The sequence below is a fragment of the Camelina sativa genome, chromosome 15, assembly GCF_030686135.1.
Source record: "Camelina sativa cultivar CO46 ecotype springtype chromosome 15, ASM3068613v1".
Classification (NCBI taxonomy): domain Eukaryota; kingdom Viridiplantae; phylum Streptophyta; class Magnoliopsida; order Brassicales; family Brassicaceae; genus Camelina; species Camelina sativa.
This window is the reverse complement of record NC_141894.1, coordinates 9,021,209-9,040,849: the sequence shown is the minus strand read 5'-3', so window position 1 is coordinate 9,040,849 and position 19,641 is coordinate 9,021,209. Positions and strand designations below refer to the sequence as shown.

The 19,641-nt window shown below is 33.8% G+C and overlaps 4 protein-coding genes and 1 long non-coding RNA gene across 6 annotated transcripts; 3 read left to right on the top strand and 2 right to left on the bottom strand.

The window, feature by feature from the left end:
- Positions 1-111: 111 nt before the first annotated feature.
- LOC104746186 (uncharacterized) lies at positions 112-2,090 on the bottom strand. Its single transcript, XM_010467603.2, has 2 exons — positions 1,536-2,090; positions 112-956 (listed from the first exon to the last, which is right to left on the bottom strand). Exons 1-2 carry the CDS (start codon positions 1,698-1,700, stop codon positions 387-389), a joined length of 735 nt encoding a protein of 244 aa, XP_010465905.1. The 5' UTR covers positions 1,701-2,090; the 3' UTR covers positions 112-386.
- Positions 2,054-4,650, top strand: LOC104746185 (2-oxoglutarate and iron-dependent oxygenase domain-containing protein CP2). 2 transcript variants are annotated; one of them, XM_010467602.3, is made up of 9 exons: positions 2,054-2,645; positions 2,867-2,914; positions 2,986-3,162; positions 3,256-3,406; positions 3,515-3,601; positions 3,728-3,852; positions 3,949-4,067; positions 4,168-4,279; positions 4,361-4,650. In XM_010467602.3, exons 1-9 carry the CDS (start codon positions 2,307-2,309, stop codon positions 4,394-4,396), a joined length of 1,194 nt encoding a protein of 397 aa, XP_010465904.1. In that variant the 5' UTR covers positions 2,054-2,306; the 3' UTR covers positions 4,397-4,650. The 2 variants fall into 2 exon arrangements, with proteins under 2 accessions (XP_010465904.1, XP_087344367.1); XM_087488241.1 differs by having other exon boundaries at positions 2,066-2,645; positions 2,998-3,162.
- A 1,979-nt stretch (positions 4,651-6,629) lies between these two features.
- On the top strand, positions 6,630-8,599 carry LOC104746184 (WAT1-related protein At3g18200). The gene is made up of 6 exons (XM_010467601.3): positions 6,630-6,929; positions 7,117-7,179; positions 7,282-7,398; positions 7,520-7,910; positions 8,002-8,153; positions 8,230-8,599. Exons 1-6 carry the CDS (start codon positions 6,742-6,744, stop codon positions 8,393-8,395), a joined length of 1,077 nt encoding a protein of 358 aa, XP_010465903.1. The 5' UTR covers positions 6,630-6,741; the 3' UTR covers positions 8,396-8,599.
- A 984-nt stretch (positions 8,600-9,583) lies between these two features.
- LOC147926430 (uncharacterized) lies at positions 9,584-18,682 on the top strand. The gene is made up of 2 exons (XR_015582119.1): positions 9,584-9,699; positions 18,469-18,682. It is a non-coding gene; the product is annotated as an uncharacterized LOC147926430 (long non-coding RNA).
- Positions 10,595-12,637, bottom strand: LOC104746183 (T-complex protein 1 subunit delta). Its single transcript, XM_010467599.3, has one exon. It carries the CDS (start codon positions 12,429-12,431, stop codon positions 10,821-10,823), a length of 1,611 nt encoding a protein of 536 aa, XP_010465901.1. The 5' UTR covers positions 12,432-12,637; the 3' UTR covers positions 10,595-10,820.
- Positions 18,683-19,641: the final 959 nt, after the last annotated feature.

The window sequence follows — 19,641 nt, the reverse complement described above, 5'->3', positions numbered from 1 at the left end:
TTTCAATACACCCCCTAAGATTTCTTCTGGGATATTTTTACACATAACCATGTAAAAATCGATCTCTGGATTCTAACAAAATAACAATATAATTGTTTAGTTGGTATAGTATTGTAGAGGCAACATGATTGATGGATGAAAATAGAGTACAAGTTCTAAATTTGGATACAGAGCCTAAGAGATTACATAGACTTAGATTGTTTGTTTGCGATTAGGCAAACAGCATATGCGTTTTCATATTATGATATACTAATCATCATAACATGAAAACTAAAACGCAAATATACAATCGCAGCCAAGGTTTTGTTCCATCAAATTACAAACACACTCGGTTAATATATAACTCTTGCTAACTCTCACACACAACAAAAGTCAGAGAAAAGAGTCTACAGAGCATGGACCGCTGATTCGATTTCACCGTCCTTTAAATCAGCGGTTTCTCTGAACGACTGGCTATGGAGATGCCTAGTGAAACTAGTTGTCGTGTCCAAGAAATATAGAATCGATGACATTATACAACAGCAGACAAACATCGGGATGGGCCCGAAGGTCCACAGAAAAAGCGGGAAGGAGAAGTAAAAAGACCGCAATCCAAGAGACCAGAAGTAGCTAGCTCGGTTCAGGTTTCTAGACACGTACTCACAGTGTTCTCTTTTCCCTCTCGAGACAGGCACTGTGACTAGGAAACTTACGTGAGCATAGTACCTGATTGATTGGACGTTGCAGAGAAAGGCCATGAGGAAGCAGATCAGGATCGCAAAGTTCTTGATTGATGCTAAGAGAGGGCTTCTGCTCCCATATACAAGACTTGTCGGCTTGGATTTTGAATCTGAAGAGTTGCTTATAAAGACGCCTATGATGGAACATAGAGTGATTGCTGCTGTGGCTAAAAGGGTTGATGCCATTATGTTGTTCCGGATTGTTTGAACAGCCAAGACACCGTTTTTCATTGGCTCCTGCAAATAGCAATAATTAAACTTATGTCATCTTAATGAACAGACAGACACATGACATGACTGTGTTCTTATGTTTCTCATGTCTATGACACTGTTCCTATCTAATAGAAGCCATTAACTAGCTTCAAGATTCTAGCTGCGATGCATTGATTTACCAAGTACAAGAAAAAGCAAGAGTTCTTGAAAATGATAAAGCTTCCAAGCACCATCTACTTCAACATTGACCATACTTATTGCAGATTCAAATCTAACAACGTCATTTGACAGCTGAAACACTCGAATTCTCCTAACCTCATCATCCTTACTCATAAACCCTTGCTCAATTTTGCTATATGATAAATTCAGGACAAGAAAAAAGCATTTCCCTTTTTCTCTAATTTCATAACAGATCCTTAAGAATCTCAATACCCAATTCCTAAAATCACCGAACAAAGAAGCCCCATTGCCAAAAACCTCGCCTTTAAAATCCAAAATCCCAAACGATTCTGACAACATAAACCCTAATCTAGACCCCCAAAATCTCCAGAATCAGAAAATACCAAAACAATAGAAAGGGAGAGTGGGAAGAAAGAAACGCACAGTCATCATAGAGAAGACCCATTGTCGTCTAGATTCAGCGTTGAGAGAGATAACAGTAAGCTTGGGACGGTGAAATATAGCGTAGACTAGCCAGACATGGTAAGCTACCATCACAACGAGACCCGCTGGCACAAGCACTAAATCCAAAGATTCCTCCTTCCACATTTCTACTTCACCGCAAATCTACTCGATAATTCGTACTGTTCTTTCCCTGATCGGAAAAAGATCCGATGCCGGACAAAAAAAAGATTTTGGACAGAGACAAAGTTTGAGACGAACAAGGCAGTGACAGCTAAAAAAACACAGAGCTTTACCTTTGACTTTGAGAACGAATTTCTTAAGGTTTCATTCTCACACGTGTTAAGTTAACAAACTCTAGAGGAGACTATCGAATTGTCACACGTGTTAACCATTAACAGACAAATTCAAAAGTCCAAACTAAACCGGTTTATATTTAATGGGCCTTAAAGATGGGCCGGATAAGTTTTATAAAGCGTGTGAGAGAGACTGGAGATTTCGTGCGTAATTTTAACCCAAAAAGAAAGATAAAATAAGAAAAAATCTTCGAGGGAACATTTCCAGAAACCCTAACTTCAACGGGAACCCAAAAATCAGAATCTCCAGATCGAGAGAGAGAGAGAGAGAGCAAAAGCAAAAAAAAAAATCACATCCGAATTCAATTCTATTTTAAGATTCTGGGTTCGTTTTGGAATGTAGTGTGAATAAAACTAGGGTTGTAAATTTCTCTTTCTCAAGGCGTCAAATTAAGTAATGTCAAGTGACCAAAGAGAAGGTTCGCAGGAGACGACGACAACTACGACGACGGTGGAAGGTAACGGAACAATTGGAGGTAATAATAATAATTCACATCCTTCGACAATGGTGAGAGCTACATCTACGGTGGTTTCTTGCCAGAGACTGAGGCTTAACCCTAACAACGAGCATAGACCGGATAGTTACGAAGATCTGCAGCTTGATTTCCCAAACTCGATTTACTCTAGTCTTGAGAAGTACTTGCCTCCTAATATGCTTGTCTCCAATCGCGATGAGAAAGTTAAATTCATGACTGACATTATGCTTAGGCATCTTCCTCATGGAGAGCGTTCCAGAGTAAGTTCTAGATTTTGACTCTTTAGTTTCTGAATTTTGTGTGTGTTGATGAGATTTGGGAATTGCTTTTTGAAGTTCCTTTAGTTCGACCCACTTTGGTTAGTTTTGATTTACATCTCACTTTAGTTAAAGTGTTAATAGAAAGTTCGATTTGGTTTGGTGTAGATTGAATTGAGCATATGAATTTTACTTAAGTAGGTTTTTTTTTGCTGATGCTACAGGCTCAAAGGCACAGGGAGTATAGGCAGAAGATAATATCAAATTATCAGGTGTGAATCCTGTTCCATATTGTTCTGTTCCAGTCATCAGTTTAGTATTTTGATGTGTTTTCCTACTGCAGCCACTTCACAAGGAGTTGTATACTCTAGTTCCCACAGTCTGCTTTGTTCCCAGTTTCTTAACGGCGATTAATGATAACACAGAGGAAAGCTTCAGAAACATTATATCTGAACCATCTCCTGGTGTATTTGTCTTTGATATGCTCCAGCCTAGCTTTTGCGAGTTGATGCTATCCGAGGTATTGTTGGATCCTTTTTCTTTTTTTGGTTTTTTCTATCCTTTTCCGTTACCTTTTATATTTTGTTCATGTGCCAATTGTTTAACTATGCAGATAGACAATTTTGAAAGGTGGGTAGGTGAGACCAAATTCCGGATAATGAGACCAAACACCATGAATAAATATGGTGCTGTGCTTGACGACTTTGGTCTTGATACCATGCTTGACAAACTCATGGAGGGTTTTATTCGTCCCATTTCCAAAGGCAAAAAAACTAAAATTAAATCCACTACAGAGACTATTATTACTCGAAAGTCCATTTATATGTTACAGTGTTATCTAAATAAGCTACTTAACATCTTTTGTTTTGTAGTATTCTTCAATGATGTGGGTGGAGCGACTCTGGATTCTCACCATGGTTTTGTTGTTGAATATGGTAAAGATAGGGATGTTGATTTAGGTGAGACTCTTCGACAGATCCTGCATAATTTTCACATGTCCTGATTAGTTGTCCTAAATGCAGATATACTCCAATTCCCAAGTATATTTTTGGTTGAATATAATTAGATCTTATAAATTTTTGCAGGCTTTCATGTGGATGATTCAGAAGTAACGCTGAATGTTTGTTTGGGTAAAGAATTTGTGGGAGGAGAGCTATTTTTCCGAGGCACGCGGTGTGAAAAACATGTGAACACAGCAACAAAGACAGATGTATGCTATTTTTTTTTATCTGTTACTTTCTTGTCTTCTTACAATTCCATATATGGCTGATGGCTAATTTCAATTTCTGCTTGTTTGCGAAAGCAGGAAATATATGATTATCATCATATGCCAGGACAAGCTGTACTCCACCGTGGGCGCCACCGCCATGGTGCCAGAGCCACAACATCCGGGCATCGGGTCAATATGCTTCTATGGTGCAGAAGGTAAATAACAACTGAATTTTGCCTCTGGACTGCTTTACATTTTCCTTGCTTATGAATTTTGTTGTTTCTTATTTTTTTTCTTGCGTGTTTTCAAATGCAGCTCTGTGTTTAGAGAGCTCAAAACTCATCAGAAGGAATTCTCCAGCTGGTGTGGAGAGTGCTTTTGTGAAAAGAGAGAGGAGAAAGTGCGGTCGATTGATGCTCTAAGAAAGGTAAGCTTTTGAATGATCAAGCTTAGAGCCGTATGTTTACTGCAATGGTCGATGATTATATGTTCTCCATTGCTATTGCAGAAATTGTTTAAAGCAGCACGTCAAACCCAAGCTTGATGAACACTAATAAGATAAGTAATAACCTATATTGGATGACTTTAGAATCCGAGATCAAGCCTTGAAGAACTGCTCCTGTTTTAAGCTGACTTAAAACTGAGCCAATGTAGAAATCATTTGAAGTATATGGGTCTCTGTTTATCGTTTCTCGACTCTTTGATAATTATGTACATGAAATCTAGTCTCAAACTTCACCTGTACCACAAGGAGTTATATTTTTATCCGATTTTTTGTTGTCTTTTTAGTTTAAGAAAGAATTGGTGTTATCTAACTGAATTTGGTGATGCTCTGCTCTCTTAAAACTTCCTTATTCGGTTTGACCAAAAAAAAACTTCCTTATTCGTTGCTCTACTGTGTTGTTCTCTTCATCGATGGCTAGAGCCACAAATAAGGGATTTTGGATTATGTTAGTAGTCTCTGTTGAATAGTGAGGAGGATAATTAGGGCCATTTGCACATTGTACTAAATAATGGAAGAGAGAAGAAAAGATTTGAAGGTGTTTTGTTCCTGTCTAGTTATTTCATGGCAAGACAAATCGAAATTGGTTGTGAAACGGTACTACCAACCCAATTTAGTTGACTTTAAGGCTATTCATTATGGATCTGTTATTTATGTCTCTTTTATACTCTTACACATTCATTTTTCTCACCAAATTCAGTTATGTTTGTTTTTCTCGGGTTTCTTGGTATCCTTTTGACTATCTATGTTGATACGATGTTTATATGATCATACCAAATAAATTGAGCTTTCTTTAGCGATGTAGATGAAAGCACAATCTGTTCTTCTTCATTATATTATAAAATCAATAAGAATGATTATTATAGGGGTCTGGTTGAAATCTTTTTAAAGATTTGATGTCTAGGTGTGTGCCTAAGTCGTTGAAAACACAACTAATTTATCTTCATTCTACAGATCTTCTCAATGTTAATCTCTGAGTTCAATAAAGGATTCTTTAGGATCTGACTGAATTTTTCTTCAAAGATTTGATGTTTAGGTGTTTTATTTTTGCCAGTTAGTTATTGATATTTGGTGATCTGATGATTGTGTTGTTAGTTCTGTGTTTCAGTTTTGATCCTTACTATTTTCTTTTGGATTCTGAAATTGGAATAATTTTGAAACTAGTCTGTTTTCAATATGATATTACTGAAGTTGGAATATTTTTGAAACTAGTCTGTTTTAAGTAATTAAAAAAAAAAAAGTTGGAATGTTTTGATTAGATTATAAAAAAAAAACTGAGAATTTTCATATCGTGGGATGAACAAAATTGAGAATCTTGCATGTGTACCTCTTTAGGGCCACTAGAAGAAAAAGATTAGAGAGAGTACAAGAGTACAAATTATTTAAATGATTGCTAAAAAAAATTATTTAAAACAGACTAGTTTCATAATCACATTAGAAATTAGGTCAAGTTATATAATGTAACATTTTATTTTTGAGAAGATGCCATAGTTTTTGTTTATTTAGTTATATAAGCTAATGGATGGTACATTAACATTTGGTTGCAGCCGTTTTGTTGGAATCTATTTACATGAACATGAACAAGAACAAGAACAAGTTAACTGAATAAACGGTGGTTAGTGCTCCTTGCATGTATATTTTATTAGTAGACTTAATTAGTCAAATTATTATTGGGTTTTCCACATTCAAGACAAGATGCCTAATTGTGAGGTAGATCACATGCTATTCGATTCCATTTAACTCATTATTACCTATAAGCATAATCAAATATAATGATAATTCAAAAACGATGAAAAAATTGTCCTCCAAAATGTATCAAATCTAACCATAACCATAATATACTATCATTCTTAAACCCAAAAAAAATTGGACTCGTACTCTTAAGATATAAGTAAACTTACATGTATATATCAACGTTAGAAGGAAATTTTTTGATTAAATTGTGATTTGTATTACTGTTTGTCAATCGTTTCACAACCCAAATTCAAGTTTTGTTTGTGTAGTTGTATGAATTGTAGATGACATAAACCGACACAAAAATTTTGACATTAAACATGAGTGGGAACTAGTACCAATACCAATACATACATATCTAGAGGTCACATAAACATTCAACCTCCGAATCGTATTATTACAGTCAAATGATCATCTTATATATCAGAGCATTATTCATAATCATTAATTGTAAACAACTTATAGTGGTCCACTTGAAGAAATGACGTATCATCTGTTTTTTCCCTAATCATCCATTTCATATTTTATTGTGACTTATGATTATTTTTTTCTGTATTTTTAAATCTCAAGCCACCACCACACTTTAGTATAAAAGCAATCTTGATGTGCTTATCAAACTTCAAAAAGAGAAGAGCCCAAGAAGAAGAAGAAGAATGGGGAAAGTAGTATCAGAGAAGATGAAGCTTGTTGTGGCATTGATCACACTTCAGTTCTGTTTTGCAGGCTTCCACATTGTCTCAAGGGTTGCTCTTAACATTGGTGTCAGCAAAGTTGTGTACCCTGTTTATAGGAATATCCTTGCCCTTATCCTCATAGGTCCATTCGCTTACTTCTTCGAAAAGTAAGTCCCCATCTCTCCCAGTTACCTTTGTGTAACTTACTAAATTTAGAAACTTTTTCCCTTTGATCTCATCTGAAGTTTTGGGTAGTTTCTGAATGTTTGTTTCCTTTTTGGGATAAGATCTCAAGTTTATATCTTTTTATCTTTTGGTTGTTAGTATTCTTAACAATGCTTTGTATATCAACAGGAAGGAAAGGCCTCCACTCACATTCTCATTACTGGCTCAGTTCTTCTTCTTGGCACTCATAGGGTAAAAAGCTTAACCAGAGAAGACAATAATAGCAACTGGTTCCTTAATTCTTAAATCAATGATTATAATTCTGAAACTCTGTTTGTTTGTCTTCAACATCAGAATCACAGCCAACCAAGGATTCTACCTATTGGGACTTTACTATGCAACTCCAACGTTTGCTTCCGCAATGCAGAACTCTGTTCCTGCCATCACTTTCATCATGGCTTGTACCCTAAGGTACCTAACAACCACTTCTTTCATGGAAAGTGTACTAATCATTTTCTTGTTGCGCATCTAACATTGATCTAATCATTTTCTTGTTGCGCATCTAACATTGATCTTCCGATGTGAATACAAGGCTAGAGCACATAGACCTGGTCAGGAAACATGGTGTGGCCAAAGTATTGGGAACCATTGTGAGCATCGGTGGAGCCACCGTGATCACATTGTACAGAGGATTTCCGATCTTTGACAAGAGCATTAACATGCAAGAAGAGGAAATCGGATCTGACAAACCACAGAACTGGAAACTAGGATGGCTATACTTAATGGGACATTGTCTATCATGGGCTGGTTGGATGGTTCTTCAAGCTCCTGTTCTAAAGCAATACCCGGCAAAGCTCACTTTAACATCGTTCACATGTTTCTTCGGCCTGATTCAGTTTCTAGTCATTGCTTTGTTTGTGGAAACTGATCTCAATAACTGGATCATCGCCTCTTGGGAAGAGCTCTTCACCATCCTATACGCTGTAAGCTCCTCTCTCTCTCCCTCTTCTTCATTTTCCCTGATTTGAATCAATGAACTCCACTAAAGGAAGTTTTCTTTGGCCGTGCTTACAGGGAATAATAGCTTCCGGGTTAGTGGTTTATCTTCAGACATGGTGTATCTACAAAAGTGGTCCAGTCTTTGTAGCTGTCTTCCAGCCACTCCAGACACTTCTTGTTGCTGCAATGGCGTTTCTTATTCTTGGTGATCAGTTATACTCCGGAAGGTAAGCATTGCAAACAGTAATATCATGTTATTCTTCCTTTGAATTACTCGATTTAATTCATATCTTTCATTTGCAGGATTGTTGGTGCAGTGTTCATAATGTTAGGGCTCTACTTAGTTCTTTGGGGCAAAAACGAAGAAAGAAAACAAGTACTTGAAGAGAGTCAACAAGATCCAGAGTCACTAACCAAACATCTACTTGAGGCACAACACAAGAAGACTAATTCTGAATCTGCAGTGTAAAAAAGGTTGGAAACACTTTTGCAAACACAACGCAATGCTTCTCTGTACATACACACACAAGAACTTGGCCAACACACACAGGCTCCTCAAGTGGGTCTCTCATACAATGGCTGCTATTCTAGTCGTTTACTTTTGAGTTGTAATCAAAATTGGGTTGCAATTAATTTCTGAATAAATGGAAAGATGATAACATTTAATTTCAAAGTTGACAATATAGAAGCAAAGAGTTAATGCATGTTGTGATCTGGTCTGGTTGGAGAAAGACCAATGTGCTGGAGAAACTCATGTTTCATGCAACTGTGTACTGTCTTAAGCTTTCATACAATGAATCCATAACGTGGTCTGCATTTTACAACAATGTTTCGTCTTACTTGGGTAGTTGGATTATATGACTTTTTGCCTAGAACGCAATAAAAAAAAACTGGGCAACATCTAAAAAAACAAAAAAAAAAAAGAAAGAATTGGATGACATTGTAATGAGTTCTTTTGTATTAAGCGGCAATGTTTGACTGTGTTGTTTCTCTTCAAGTCTTTGCATAGTCTGTCCTGATGAGTTACCACAAACGAAGCCTTTCGTCAAAAAATACTACATGCTGTATTTTCTGGTTTTTCGTCTCTTTGTTCACACCTGTATCTGTAAGTCTGAACTGTTTGTAACATAGTCGTGAGTCGTGACATAAGTAACCAATACAATACCATTCTGGCAAGTCTTATTTTTTAGTTTCTGTAACATCCAGTATCTATCTAATCAAAATTGCTCTCTTCCCATTTAGATAGGCCACTAAGATTGCTCTTCGGTCAAAATGGTTATTTTCGTTTTCAAATTAACTCGGTCATATTTCAAAAAGCAAATTTTATTCGGCTAAAGCCTCTAATCGTTTTCGATGTAATATTTTAGGATCCAATGTTTTATTGAGATGTTTAAAATTTGACTTAGGAGAGCTCATGGCTTCAATACTTTCTTTTACACGACTTGATTCTGGATGACATTATAAATAAAGAAATACAAATTCATGGAGTAGATAAGCTTCCTCGATATGCTTTCTTAAAAACAGTTTCATCATCCTGAAGAGATAAGAAGTGAGGTGAATTGACGTTTTTGCTTCTATTATATTCACAAGTTGTTGTTGTAATAATGTCCGATCATTATAAAATATGACTGGATTATATTTGTTCTTTTCTTGCTAGGTTACGGACAAGAGGTGATGCAAACACAGTACTTGTTGAGACAAGAATAGTCTTCAAAGACTGAGAAGCTCGTTCCTATCATGAAGATTTCAGACTTCAATTGATGTTTGTTATATGTAAGTTCAAGTCTTTTCATATTTTTTTTTCTTAACTAGGTTGATTGAATGTTCTATCTCTATTTCTCTTTCATAATAATGCAAAAAGTATTTTGTGATTTGAAACACTCTTGGCTGGTTTCGGATCTGATCTTGTAGTGGAAACAGAGTTAATTACTAATTTTGTTTAGCTGTAATTTTTTCTTGTTCTTTACTGCATATATATATTTTGGTCATCAATTGAATTAGATTATAGAAACAGGAGTAATATCTTAAACCTTAACATGAAAAACCGGGAAAAAACATCAAACCCCAAGAAGAAATTTGGCAAAACTATTTCTTCTTCTTCATCTTATATTCTTATTAATAAACCATTTATTATTTAAGAAGGGTTGTCTTTCATTTTTAACTAATACTGTATTGTATGTTGTTTCTCCTAACGGTTAGTAACATTCGAAATCCAGCCATTATTGAAATCAATGAAGACCGCAGTTTACTTTTGCTTTTTTTTTTTTTTGAAAAAAATTGAGCATAGATCAAATTCAGAACACTCCACGCTATATTGGTCAGGTCACACACCATTAATACTACGATAAAGTTTTGATTAGTTCGATTGATTTTTGGTATCTTTCATGTAACAAGTGAACATATTATATATGTGTGAGATTCATGAAGATGACTGAGACTGTGCTTTGTGTACTTACATTGTAAAGATTCCTCAAAAACCAGAAAAATCAAATTTTAATTCACAAAAACAGACAAAAATAGTTTAGGATCCTCAAGAGTCAATGATCATCCAGATAGGATGCTAATTTTGTGACCCATGATCAAATATTTGAGAGTCCCAGTAAGGCAGTAATCGAAGTTCTGATTCTACTCATACCGTTTGACAATTATAACAAAACTAATCAATATATGAAACAAAAAGGAGAAACCTTTGATATCAAGTCACTAGAAAGAAATACAATCCCACTAAACCACAAATAAAACCACTTCGCTGCAATAGCACATGGGGAAACAAAAGGGAGTCTAAGTTCAAACCATTGCGCAAACACAAAACATGATAAAAGAAGAAGAAGAAGCAAAGCTTAAGATAGAGCAAGAGGAATGTTCTCGGACCTGTTTTGAAAGAAACTACCACACTACCTCACAGTGACGATGTCATCAATCTTCATAATCATCCTTACACATTCAGTTGCTAGAGTGATTGCACTGGTACTCACAAGTAGGGGTTGAACAACGTTTTCCTCCAAGATGTTGGTGATTTGTCCTTTCCTCACATTGATACCGGCGTTGATTTCTCCTTGAGCATGCTTGTTCCTGAGTTCAGTCACAATAGCGATAGGGTTCAACCCTGCATTCTCGGCCAGAGTGTATGGAATGACCTCAAGAGCTTCAGCGAAAGACTTCACACAGTAACCTTCCATACCATGGAGCACCTTAGCCCAAGCACCAAGCTGCCTTGAGAGCTCAATCTCTGGTGCACCACCTCCTGCAATCAAGAACCTCTTGCTCACCAAACACCTAACCACACATAACGCATCATGTAAACTCCTTTCAGCTTCATCTAGAACAAGCTGGTTGGAGCCACGGACAAGAACAGATGTAGTTCTCCCCATGTCTTTGATTCCAGTGATCTTCAAAATCTTTCCATCTCCAAGGGAGGCCTCTTCAACAAGATCAGCATGACCAAGCTTCTCAGCTCTGAAATGTTCAATATTAGCGATTGGAAGGCAGTTCAATGTCTTGGTGATGAATTCAATCTCATCTCTCTCAACATCCTTGATAACCATGATTTTAGCTTTGGCCAAATAGTGAAGTGATAAATCAGTGACAGCATCCCTCAAAATACTCTTCTGGATAAGCAACACATTGCAACCAGTTGCTTTAATCTTCTTAATCATCCCCAAGATGTAGTTCCTCTCCTCTTTCAAGATCCTATCCATCTGAGTATAGTCAGAGACAACAATACTCTGCTCAATGTCAGTCTTGGGAGGTGAGATCTGAAACTGAATCACAGCGATCTTAGCATTCTCAACACGAGTCGGTCCACCAGCAGCACGACTAACCTTCTTGTCAAAAACCAAACCATTCACAGTATGTGTATCATCAACAGTCCCACCAAGCTTCTTAACAATCTTAATATCACGCAAATCAACAATCTCAGGCTTCTCAGGATCTATAACAGAGAGAACCGCATCTACAGCTAAAGGAGCAAGCAATGTAGAGTACTGACTAACAACCTTACTGTTAAGAGACGTGCTCGCAGATTTAACAAGTGAATCTCTATCAGTGAGCTCAACAGGAACAGCCATGGCTGTTAAAATATCAATTGCCTTACCACAAGCCTTGTGAAGCGAATCTGAGATCACAGTAGGGTGGATCCCGTTTGTGAGAAGAGATTGACACTCCTTGAGAAGCGCACCGGCGATTACAACGACGGTGGTGGTACCATCTCCGGCGGCTGAGTCTTGCGATTTAGAAAGCTCGACCAACATCTTCGCGGCTGGCTGCAAAACCTCCATCTTGTTGAGGATCGTAGCTCCGTCGTTTGTTATGATAACCTCACCGTTGGCAGTGGAAATCATCTTGTCCATACCTTTAGGACCCAAACTCGTACGGACGGCGTCAGAGACGGCGCGAGCAGAGTTGATGTTGGCGAATCTGATATCTTCTCTACGTTTGTTGTCTACGAACGACTCAGCTTTAGATCCACGGGGCTTCGATGCCATCGGTGCTGCTACCGCCGCCATTTCTTGCTAATAATAACAGAGAGAGATCGAGATTTCGGGTTTATGATTACTACGGGAAAATGATGTGGAGTCGATGAACAAAAAAAGAGAACCCTAGATGGAGCGACGAGAGAGACTGTTCGAAAAATGCAAAAGAGAGAAGATAATTAAAAAATTCAAAAAATAACTAGGTTTAGTACAAATGGGCCTGATTCAAAATTGTTTTCTATTGGGCCACAAATTTTACAGGATCCGCGTGTTTCTAAAGACGGGTCGAATATACTGGGTCCGCTTGATATACTAAACGCGGATCTTGTTTATTTTTTTCAATCGGATCTTTTAATTAAAGGGTGAATTAGGTGTATAACCAAAATCAATAATATAATTAAGAATATAGCAGTCTATTTGAAGAAATTAGAAGAACAGGAGTGAGGGTATACAAAATTACTATTTTGGTGTTTTAGGGATAGGGGTGATGGTGGTGGCCGGAGGCCGGCGACCGGCGACCGGAGAGAGTAGCCGGCGATAGTGGCCGGAGTCCGGTGGTGGTGGCCGGATTCCGACGATAGTGGCCGGAAATGAGGGTCGCCGGAGGTGGTCGCCGGAGAGTGGCCGAAGTCCAGCGGTGGTGGCTGGAGTCCGGCGGTGGTGACCGGAAGTGATGGTCGCCGGAGGTGCTGGTGGTGTTGGCCGCGGTGGCCGGAACCCGGCGGTGGTGGCCGGAACCCGGCGGTGGTGGCCGGAACCCGGCGGTGGTGGCCGGAGTCCGGTGGTGGTGGCCGGAACCCGGCGGTGGTGGCCGGAGTCCGGTGGTGGTGGCCGGAACCCGGCGGTGTTGGCCGGAATCTTATGGTGGTGGCCGGAGGTGAGGGTCGCCGGAGGTTGTCGGCGGAGGTGCTGGTGGTGTTGGCTGCCGGAAGTTGTGATAGGGGTAGGGAGTGGTGGTTGAAGGGTGTGGGGATTGTGGTGGTAGGGGGTGGGGATAGTGGTGGTGAATGGTGGTGATAAGGATAATATGGTATATATTATAGTTTATACAGAGAATATTACTTTAGTATGGTTAGAATAGTTAGTTGGTGAAATATAGTTTTTTTGTTGGTTATAGAGTCCAATTCCCCTTAATTAAATTCCAATAGTACAATTATATCCTTTCCAATTTCAATTAAGTGTCTCTAATACAACTAATCCAATGGGAGAATCTATGTAATAAGTGACAACACTTTGGACATTTCTCAATTTCTACTTCTCTTTAAGAAGATTCTTGTTAAAAAATTACTAGGTAATAGTCCGCGCATATGCGCGGATTGATGTATTAGTTATGTTAATTAACTTTAATTAATTTAATAATTATAAAGTATGCCAATACTATTAGAAATATCCCTCTCACTTATCCATTTTCAAAAATATCTATTTTTAAATATGCAAAATTATAAAGTTTTATAAGATTTATAAGATATTTCTATATAATACCTACTACTTATAGATTCGATCCAAATATTTATAAGGTTTTGAAAGGTTTTTATTTTTTAAAAGGTATTTATAAAGTATATATAAAATTTTACACACACACATATATATATATATAGGTAATTTATGTATATTTTTCTAAGAATACACATATTTCAGTTTTTCTTGGCATTTTTAATAAAGTTTTAAAAAGGCGTATTTTTCAAAAGTGGTATTAGAAAAGAGATTTGAAATTCTATACAAATAAATTTCAAAAATTCAATATTTATTTATTCAAATCATTACAATATCAAATTATATAAAGTATTTCAATATAACTATACATACATATTTCTCGATTTTTTTTTTTATTGTTCAGATTGCATAAAAGGCCCCTTTATGAGAAAATGTTAGAAATACCATTTGTTGATACCCCTTTTCAAAAGTACCAATTTTTTGGTCATTTTCATTTTTGTCCTCTTTCACACAATTATAATGTGTTAAATTAACTTCTAGATTTTTTTTATAATTTGGATTCTCTATTTTAGATGTAGGATATAGTTTTAAGGGGGTAAAGTTTAGTATTTGGAATTTAGGGTTAAAATTTAGTTATGTTGTATCTTAAAAAGAGTATTATTGAAAATGAACAACAAAAATGGTATTTTTGCAAAAAGGTATAGTAAAAAAGGTATTTATGCAAATGCCCCTAGTTTTGTTTGATATTTTTGACTATTCAAGGTAAAACAAATACTGTATATTGTACATAATAAAATTAGTATATATTATGATATTCAAAAATTCATTTTAAGTTGTTCATATAAACTAATACATAAACTAAAGAGTTAAATAATTAAAATACAAATCAGTTTAAGTTGTTTATATAAATTAAATACATTCCATATAAAATCATATGAAGTGCTACATAAACTAAAGAGTTAAATAATTAAAATCTAAATCAATTTAAGTTGTTTATATAAATTAAGTACATTCCCTATAAAATCATATGAAGTGCAGTCAAAAGCTTTAAAAAAATTCCACAGACTAATTTTATCTTTAATTTCTTTTATATTCTACTTAATTTAAATTATATTGTTAGGTTTAATTCTAATGATTTCTCTTTGTAGTACAACTGGATTGGAAATGGAATATCAAATCTTCTTTCATATAGAAAAATCATTAAATTACAAACTTGAAGTAAATAAAAATAATAATGATCTTTGTACAATTATATGTTGGATCACAATAAATAAATATAATGATGAGTATACTTAAAAAATGTATCAAAATTTTTTGGGAGGTAAGAGAGAATTAAGGAAAATTAATTTAATAATTTCAAACATTGCATACTTTTGTTACAAATAAAATAAATATGTAAGAAATAATCAAACATCTAGACAAAGAATAGAGATGATTTCTTTAGCTTGATTACCTTTACTGTGCAATCATCAAAATTAATATTTTTTTGAATCTACATGATAAGTTTTTTTTGTATAGCCATCAAATTTTTATTACACATATGTAATAAAATTAAAATAATAAGAAAACAAAGAAGGAAGGAAGCAATACATAAAACAAAAAAAAATGAAAACTCAATATAAGATATATCCAACTAAGTATATAAATAAATACTTACAATGAGTTGTAAAAAAACACTTACAATGAGTTTTCAACCCATGCAAAAACATAAACCAAACAAAGAAAATATTTAGAATTTGACATATGGTGGAGGAGGATATGAGAATCATTATTTATAGGATTTGAAGTAATAGAAGTTATATTTCTAAAATAATTTAATTAGGGGAGTTACAATTATAATTGATAGTGTGTTTAATTGAAAATAAATGTAGGAAAACAATAGTCAATTCACAATTTATGTAATTTCAATTACAATTTAGTAGTAAACAGTGAATTTAAAGTATGAATTTATGTATCTGATTAAATGAGTTAAATTTTTAGTTTAATTAAAAAGAAGTATTATATTTTAAAACATTAAAGAGTAAATTGACCAATAAAGAGAGAGGGAAACCTTAGTATATATATATATATATATATATATATATGTAAAAATGAATATTTACTATGAGATAAACTAATGCATAAACTAAAGAGTTAAATACTGAAAAAAACTAAAGAGTCAAATAATTAAAATCCAAATTATTTTGTATGTAACATATTAAATATATTCGCTATGAAATCATATGAAGTGAATCAAAAGCTTCATATAATTATATGTTGGATCACAAGAACTAAATATAATGATGAGTATACTAAAAATGTTCATTACAATTTTTTGGAGGTAAGAGAGAATTAAAGAAAATTAATTTATTAATTGTATTACAATAGTTTATTTTATTAAAACATTGCATACTTTTACAAATAAAATAAATATGTAAGAAATAATCATATATCTAGATAAAGAATAAAAGTGATTTCTTTAGTTTGATTATCTTATTGTGCAATGATCAAAATTAATAATTTTTAGAATCTGCATGATAATTTTTTTTGTATAGCCATCAAATTTTTATTATACATATGTAATGTAAATTTTTATTCTCATATGTAATGTAAATTTTTTATTATCATATGTAATTTGAAATAAAAAATAATAAAAAAACAAAGAAGGAAGGATTTAATGTATAAAACAAAGAAATAAAATTGAAAACACAATAAAAGATATATCCAACAAAGTATATAATTAAAAACTTACAATGAGTTGTTAAAAAACACTTACAATGAGTTTTCAAACCATGCAAAAACATAAACAAAAAAAAAGTATTTAGAATTTGAAATATGGTGGAGGAGGATATGAGAATGGTTATTTATAGGATTTGTGGTGATAGAAGTTATATTTCAAAAATAATTTAATTATAGGAGTTACAATTATAATGAGAATTTGTTAAAAATGCCCCCTTTGATACACCCCTTTTAAAAAATACCCTTTTTTTTGGCCATTTTTATTTTTGCCTCTTTTAATTTTTAATGACCATTTTACCCTTAGATAAAAATTTATTTATTCAATAAAAAGAAAAACAAAATTTTCCCGCCAAAAAATTTTCGAAAAAATTTTCCCGCCAAAATTTTTTTTGTCAAAAAATTTTTGATAAAAAATTTCGACAAAAAAAATTTTCCGCCAAAATTTTTCCCGCCAAAAAAAATTTACAAGGTTTTTAAAAGGTTTTATAAGGTTTCTACCTTATAAAAGCCTTATAAACACCTTGTAAAGGCTTTTACAAGATTTTTTAAAGAGTTTTAAAAGGTTTTTTAAACAACTTGTAAACGCTTTTACAAGATTTTTAAAAGGTTTTAAAAGGTTTTTAAAAGGTTTTTAAAAGGTTTTTAAATGGTTTTTAAAAAGATTTTTAAAAGGTTTTTAAACACCTTGTAAACGCTTTTACAATGTTTTTAAAAACCTTGTAAAAGTTTTTACAAGATTTTTAAAAGGGTATTAAAAGGTTTTTAAACACCTTGTAAATGCTTTTAAAAAGTTTTTAAAAGCGTTTACAAGGTGTTTAAAAACCTTTTAAAAGCATTTACAAGCTTTTTAAAAGCATTTACAAGGTTTTTAAAAGCATTTACAATGTGCTTAAAAACCTTTTAAAAACCTTGTAAACACTTTTAAAAGTTTTTTAAAAGCGTTTATAATGTTTTTAAAAGGTATAAATTTCAATATTTTTGGCGGGAAAAATTTTCGATTTTGGCCGGAAAAAAAAATTTTGGCGGGAAATTTTTTTGGCGGGGAAATATATTCAATTTTGATGACTGTACATTCTTGCTGTCACTCAAAAAAGGGTAATTTGGTCATTTTGTATATAAAGAGGGGTGGTTTTAAAAATGGTCAACATGAAGGGGTATTTTTAAAAAGGGGTATAGAAAAAGGGGCGTTTTTGAGAATGCCCCAATTATAATTGATAGTGTGTTTAATTGAAATGAATGGAGGAAAACAATAGTCAGTTCACAATTTATTTAATTTCAGTTACAAATTAGTAGTAAATAGTGAAATTAAATGTGTTGAATTTTAAGTTTAATTAATAATAAATATTATATTTTAAAATATTAAATATCAAAATTGACCAATAAAGAGAGAGTGAAAGCTTACTTTTATATATATGATTATAATAGTTAATCACAAAAAGTAGTAATACATTTATTGTTTCTTTAACAAAAAAAAAACATTTTATTATTGATTTTTCTCTTTTTCTTTGGACAAACCCATTTATTGCTTCCTCAGTTTTTATTACTTGTCATTTAAGATTGTTTCACACAAATTAAGAAAACCATTAATATTTTTATTTTATTCTTTTTTAATATATTTTCTATTTTTTTTATTGGTCAAAACATTAAAACAGTTGGATAAAATTGGAATTTTTATCAAACATTTGCATTATAAATCTAAAACGACAATTATTATGAAACAAAATTTTAACTCTAGCGATAAGTAATAAAAGACGGAAGGAGTAATGATTTATAAATATATTTTCTTCTTAATATCTCTTAAATATGAAATGAAGCATCATTTTTGCAAACTCTTACTATTAATTAGTTTGGTTTAACTTGTTTGTATCTGAGCTAGATATGTCTTTTTTTTGTCATGTGATGATATTGATAAAACCAGGTGGAATACAAGGTGAAATACAATTTAAGCTGGCGGAAGATAAGTGGGGGATATTGGTTTGAGATTTGAATAGAGTTTTAAAGATTTTAGATGTTATGTAGAATCTGTTGTTATTAGAACAAGACTTTGTTAAACTCTGTTAAAGTTTAGTGTTATTAGTTTGTGATTTGTAAAAAGTCATTTAAAATCTTAAGAAATTTGGGTTATTGGATTCAGACTTTTATAAAGTCATTAAAAGTTTTGTGTTATTCAGTTAAAACAAAAGAATCTAGGATTGTTAATGAGTTCAATTATTATGTTATTGGTTCATGATTTTAAAAACTTTCTTTAGAAAATAAAGTCATGGAAAATATCACAAAAATACAGGGATTGTTTGGAGACTTTACAAGATTTTAGAAAACTAATCCACAAAACTCTTTATCAATCTTCAACAATCATTCACTTATTCACTTTTAATGATTTTATCGAACTCTTAAAATTTTCTCAGAGTCTAAAATCCAAAAGAAGGAGGCAAATGCCGCAGATAATTAAAAATCTCCGAGAACAAAAGTAAAACCAAGAGAATAAACAATAAAAAATAATAATTCAAACCGGATAGAGGACAAATCCATAAACTAACAACAAAGACAAAAGGCTTAACCATTACCTAAAGCACTTGTGGATGAGATTTACCAGGGATGCCCATAGTCAATCCAATAATAACATAAACCATCTCCTATCATGATGAGAGCCACATTCTCGAAACCAGAACCAAAGACTTCATAACCCGGTAAGCAAGACTCAAAAGCTTTTGGATGCGATGAGGACGATTACAGCGTCCATTAACGTCTAGGTAGAAGACTTTGAAAAAGCAATCAGATCTAACCGGATCTGCAAAACAGTGGCAAGGAGCAAAGTCTAACCTCCAAAAAAATACTGAGCTCAATCATGTACGATGAGCAGAATGAGAAGCTAACAACCACTATGAACACCAACAATGAGAAGAAGCAACTACAAACAAAGATGAACGAGGAAAGGGAACGAGGGAAAGATAAAGGGTGGGTGAATTAAACACAATCACAACCCAGGCCCGGCTCTATACATGTGTTGGGGGTGCAAATACACATGGTCCATTTAATTTTTGGACTTTTTTCCTTTGATTTTAGGGTCCAATTTTTTTTTTTTTTTTTTTTT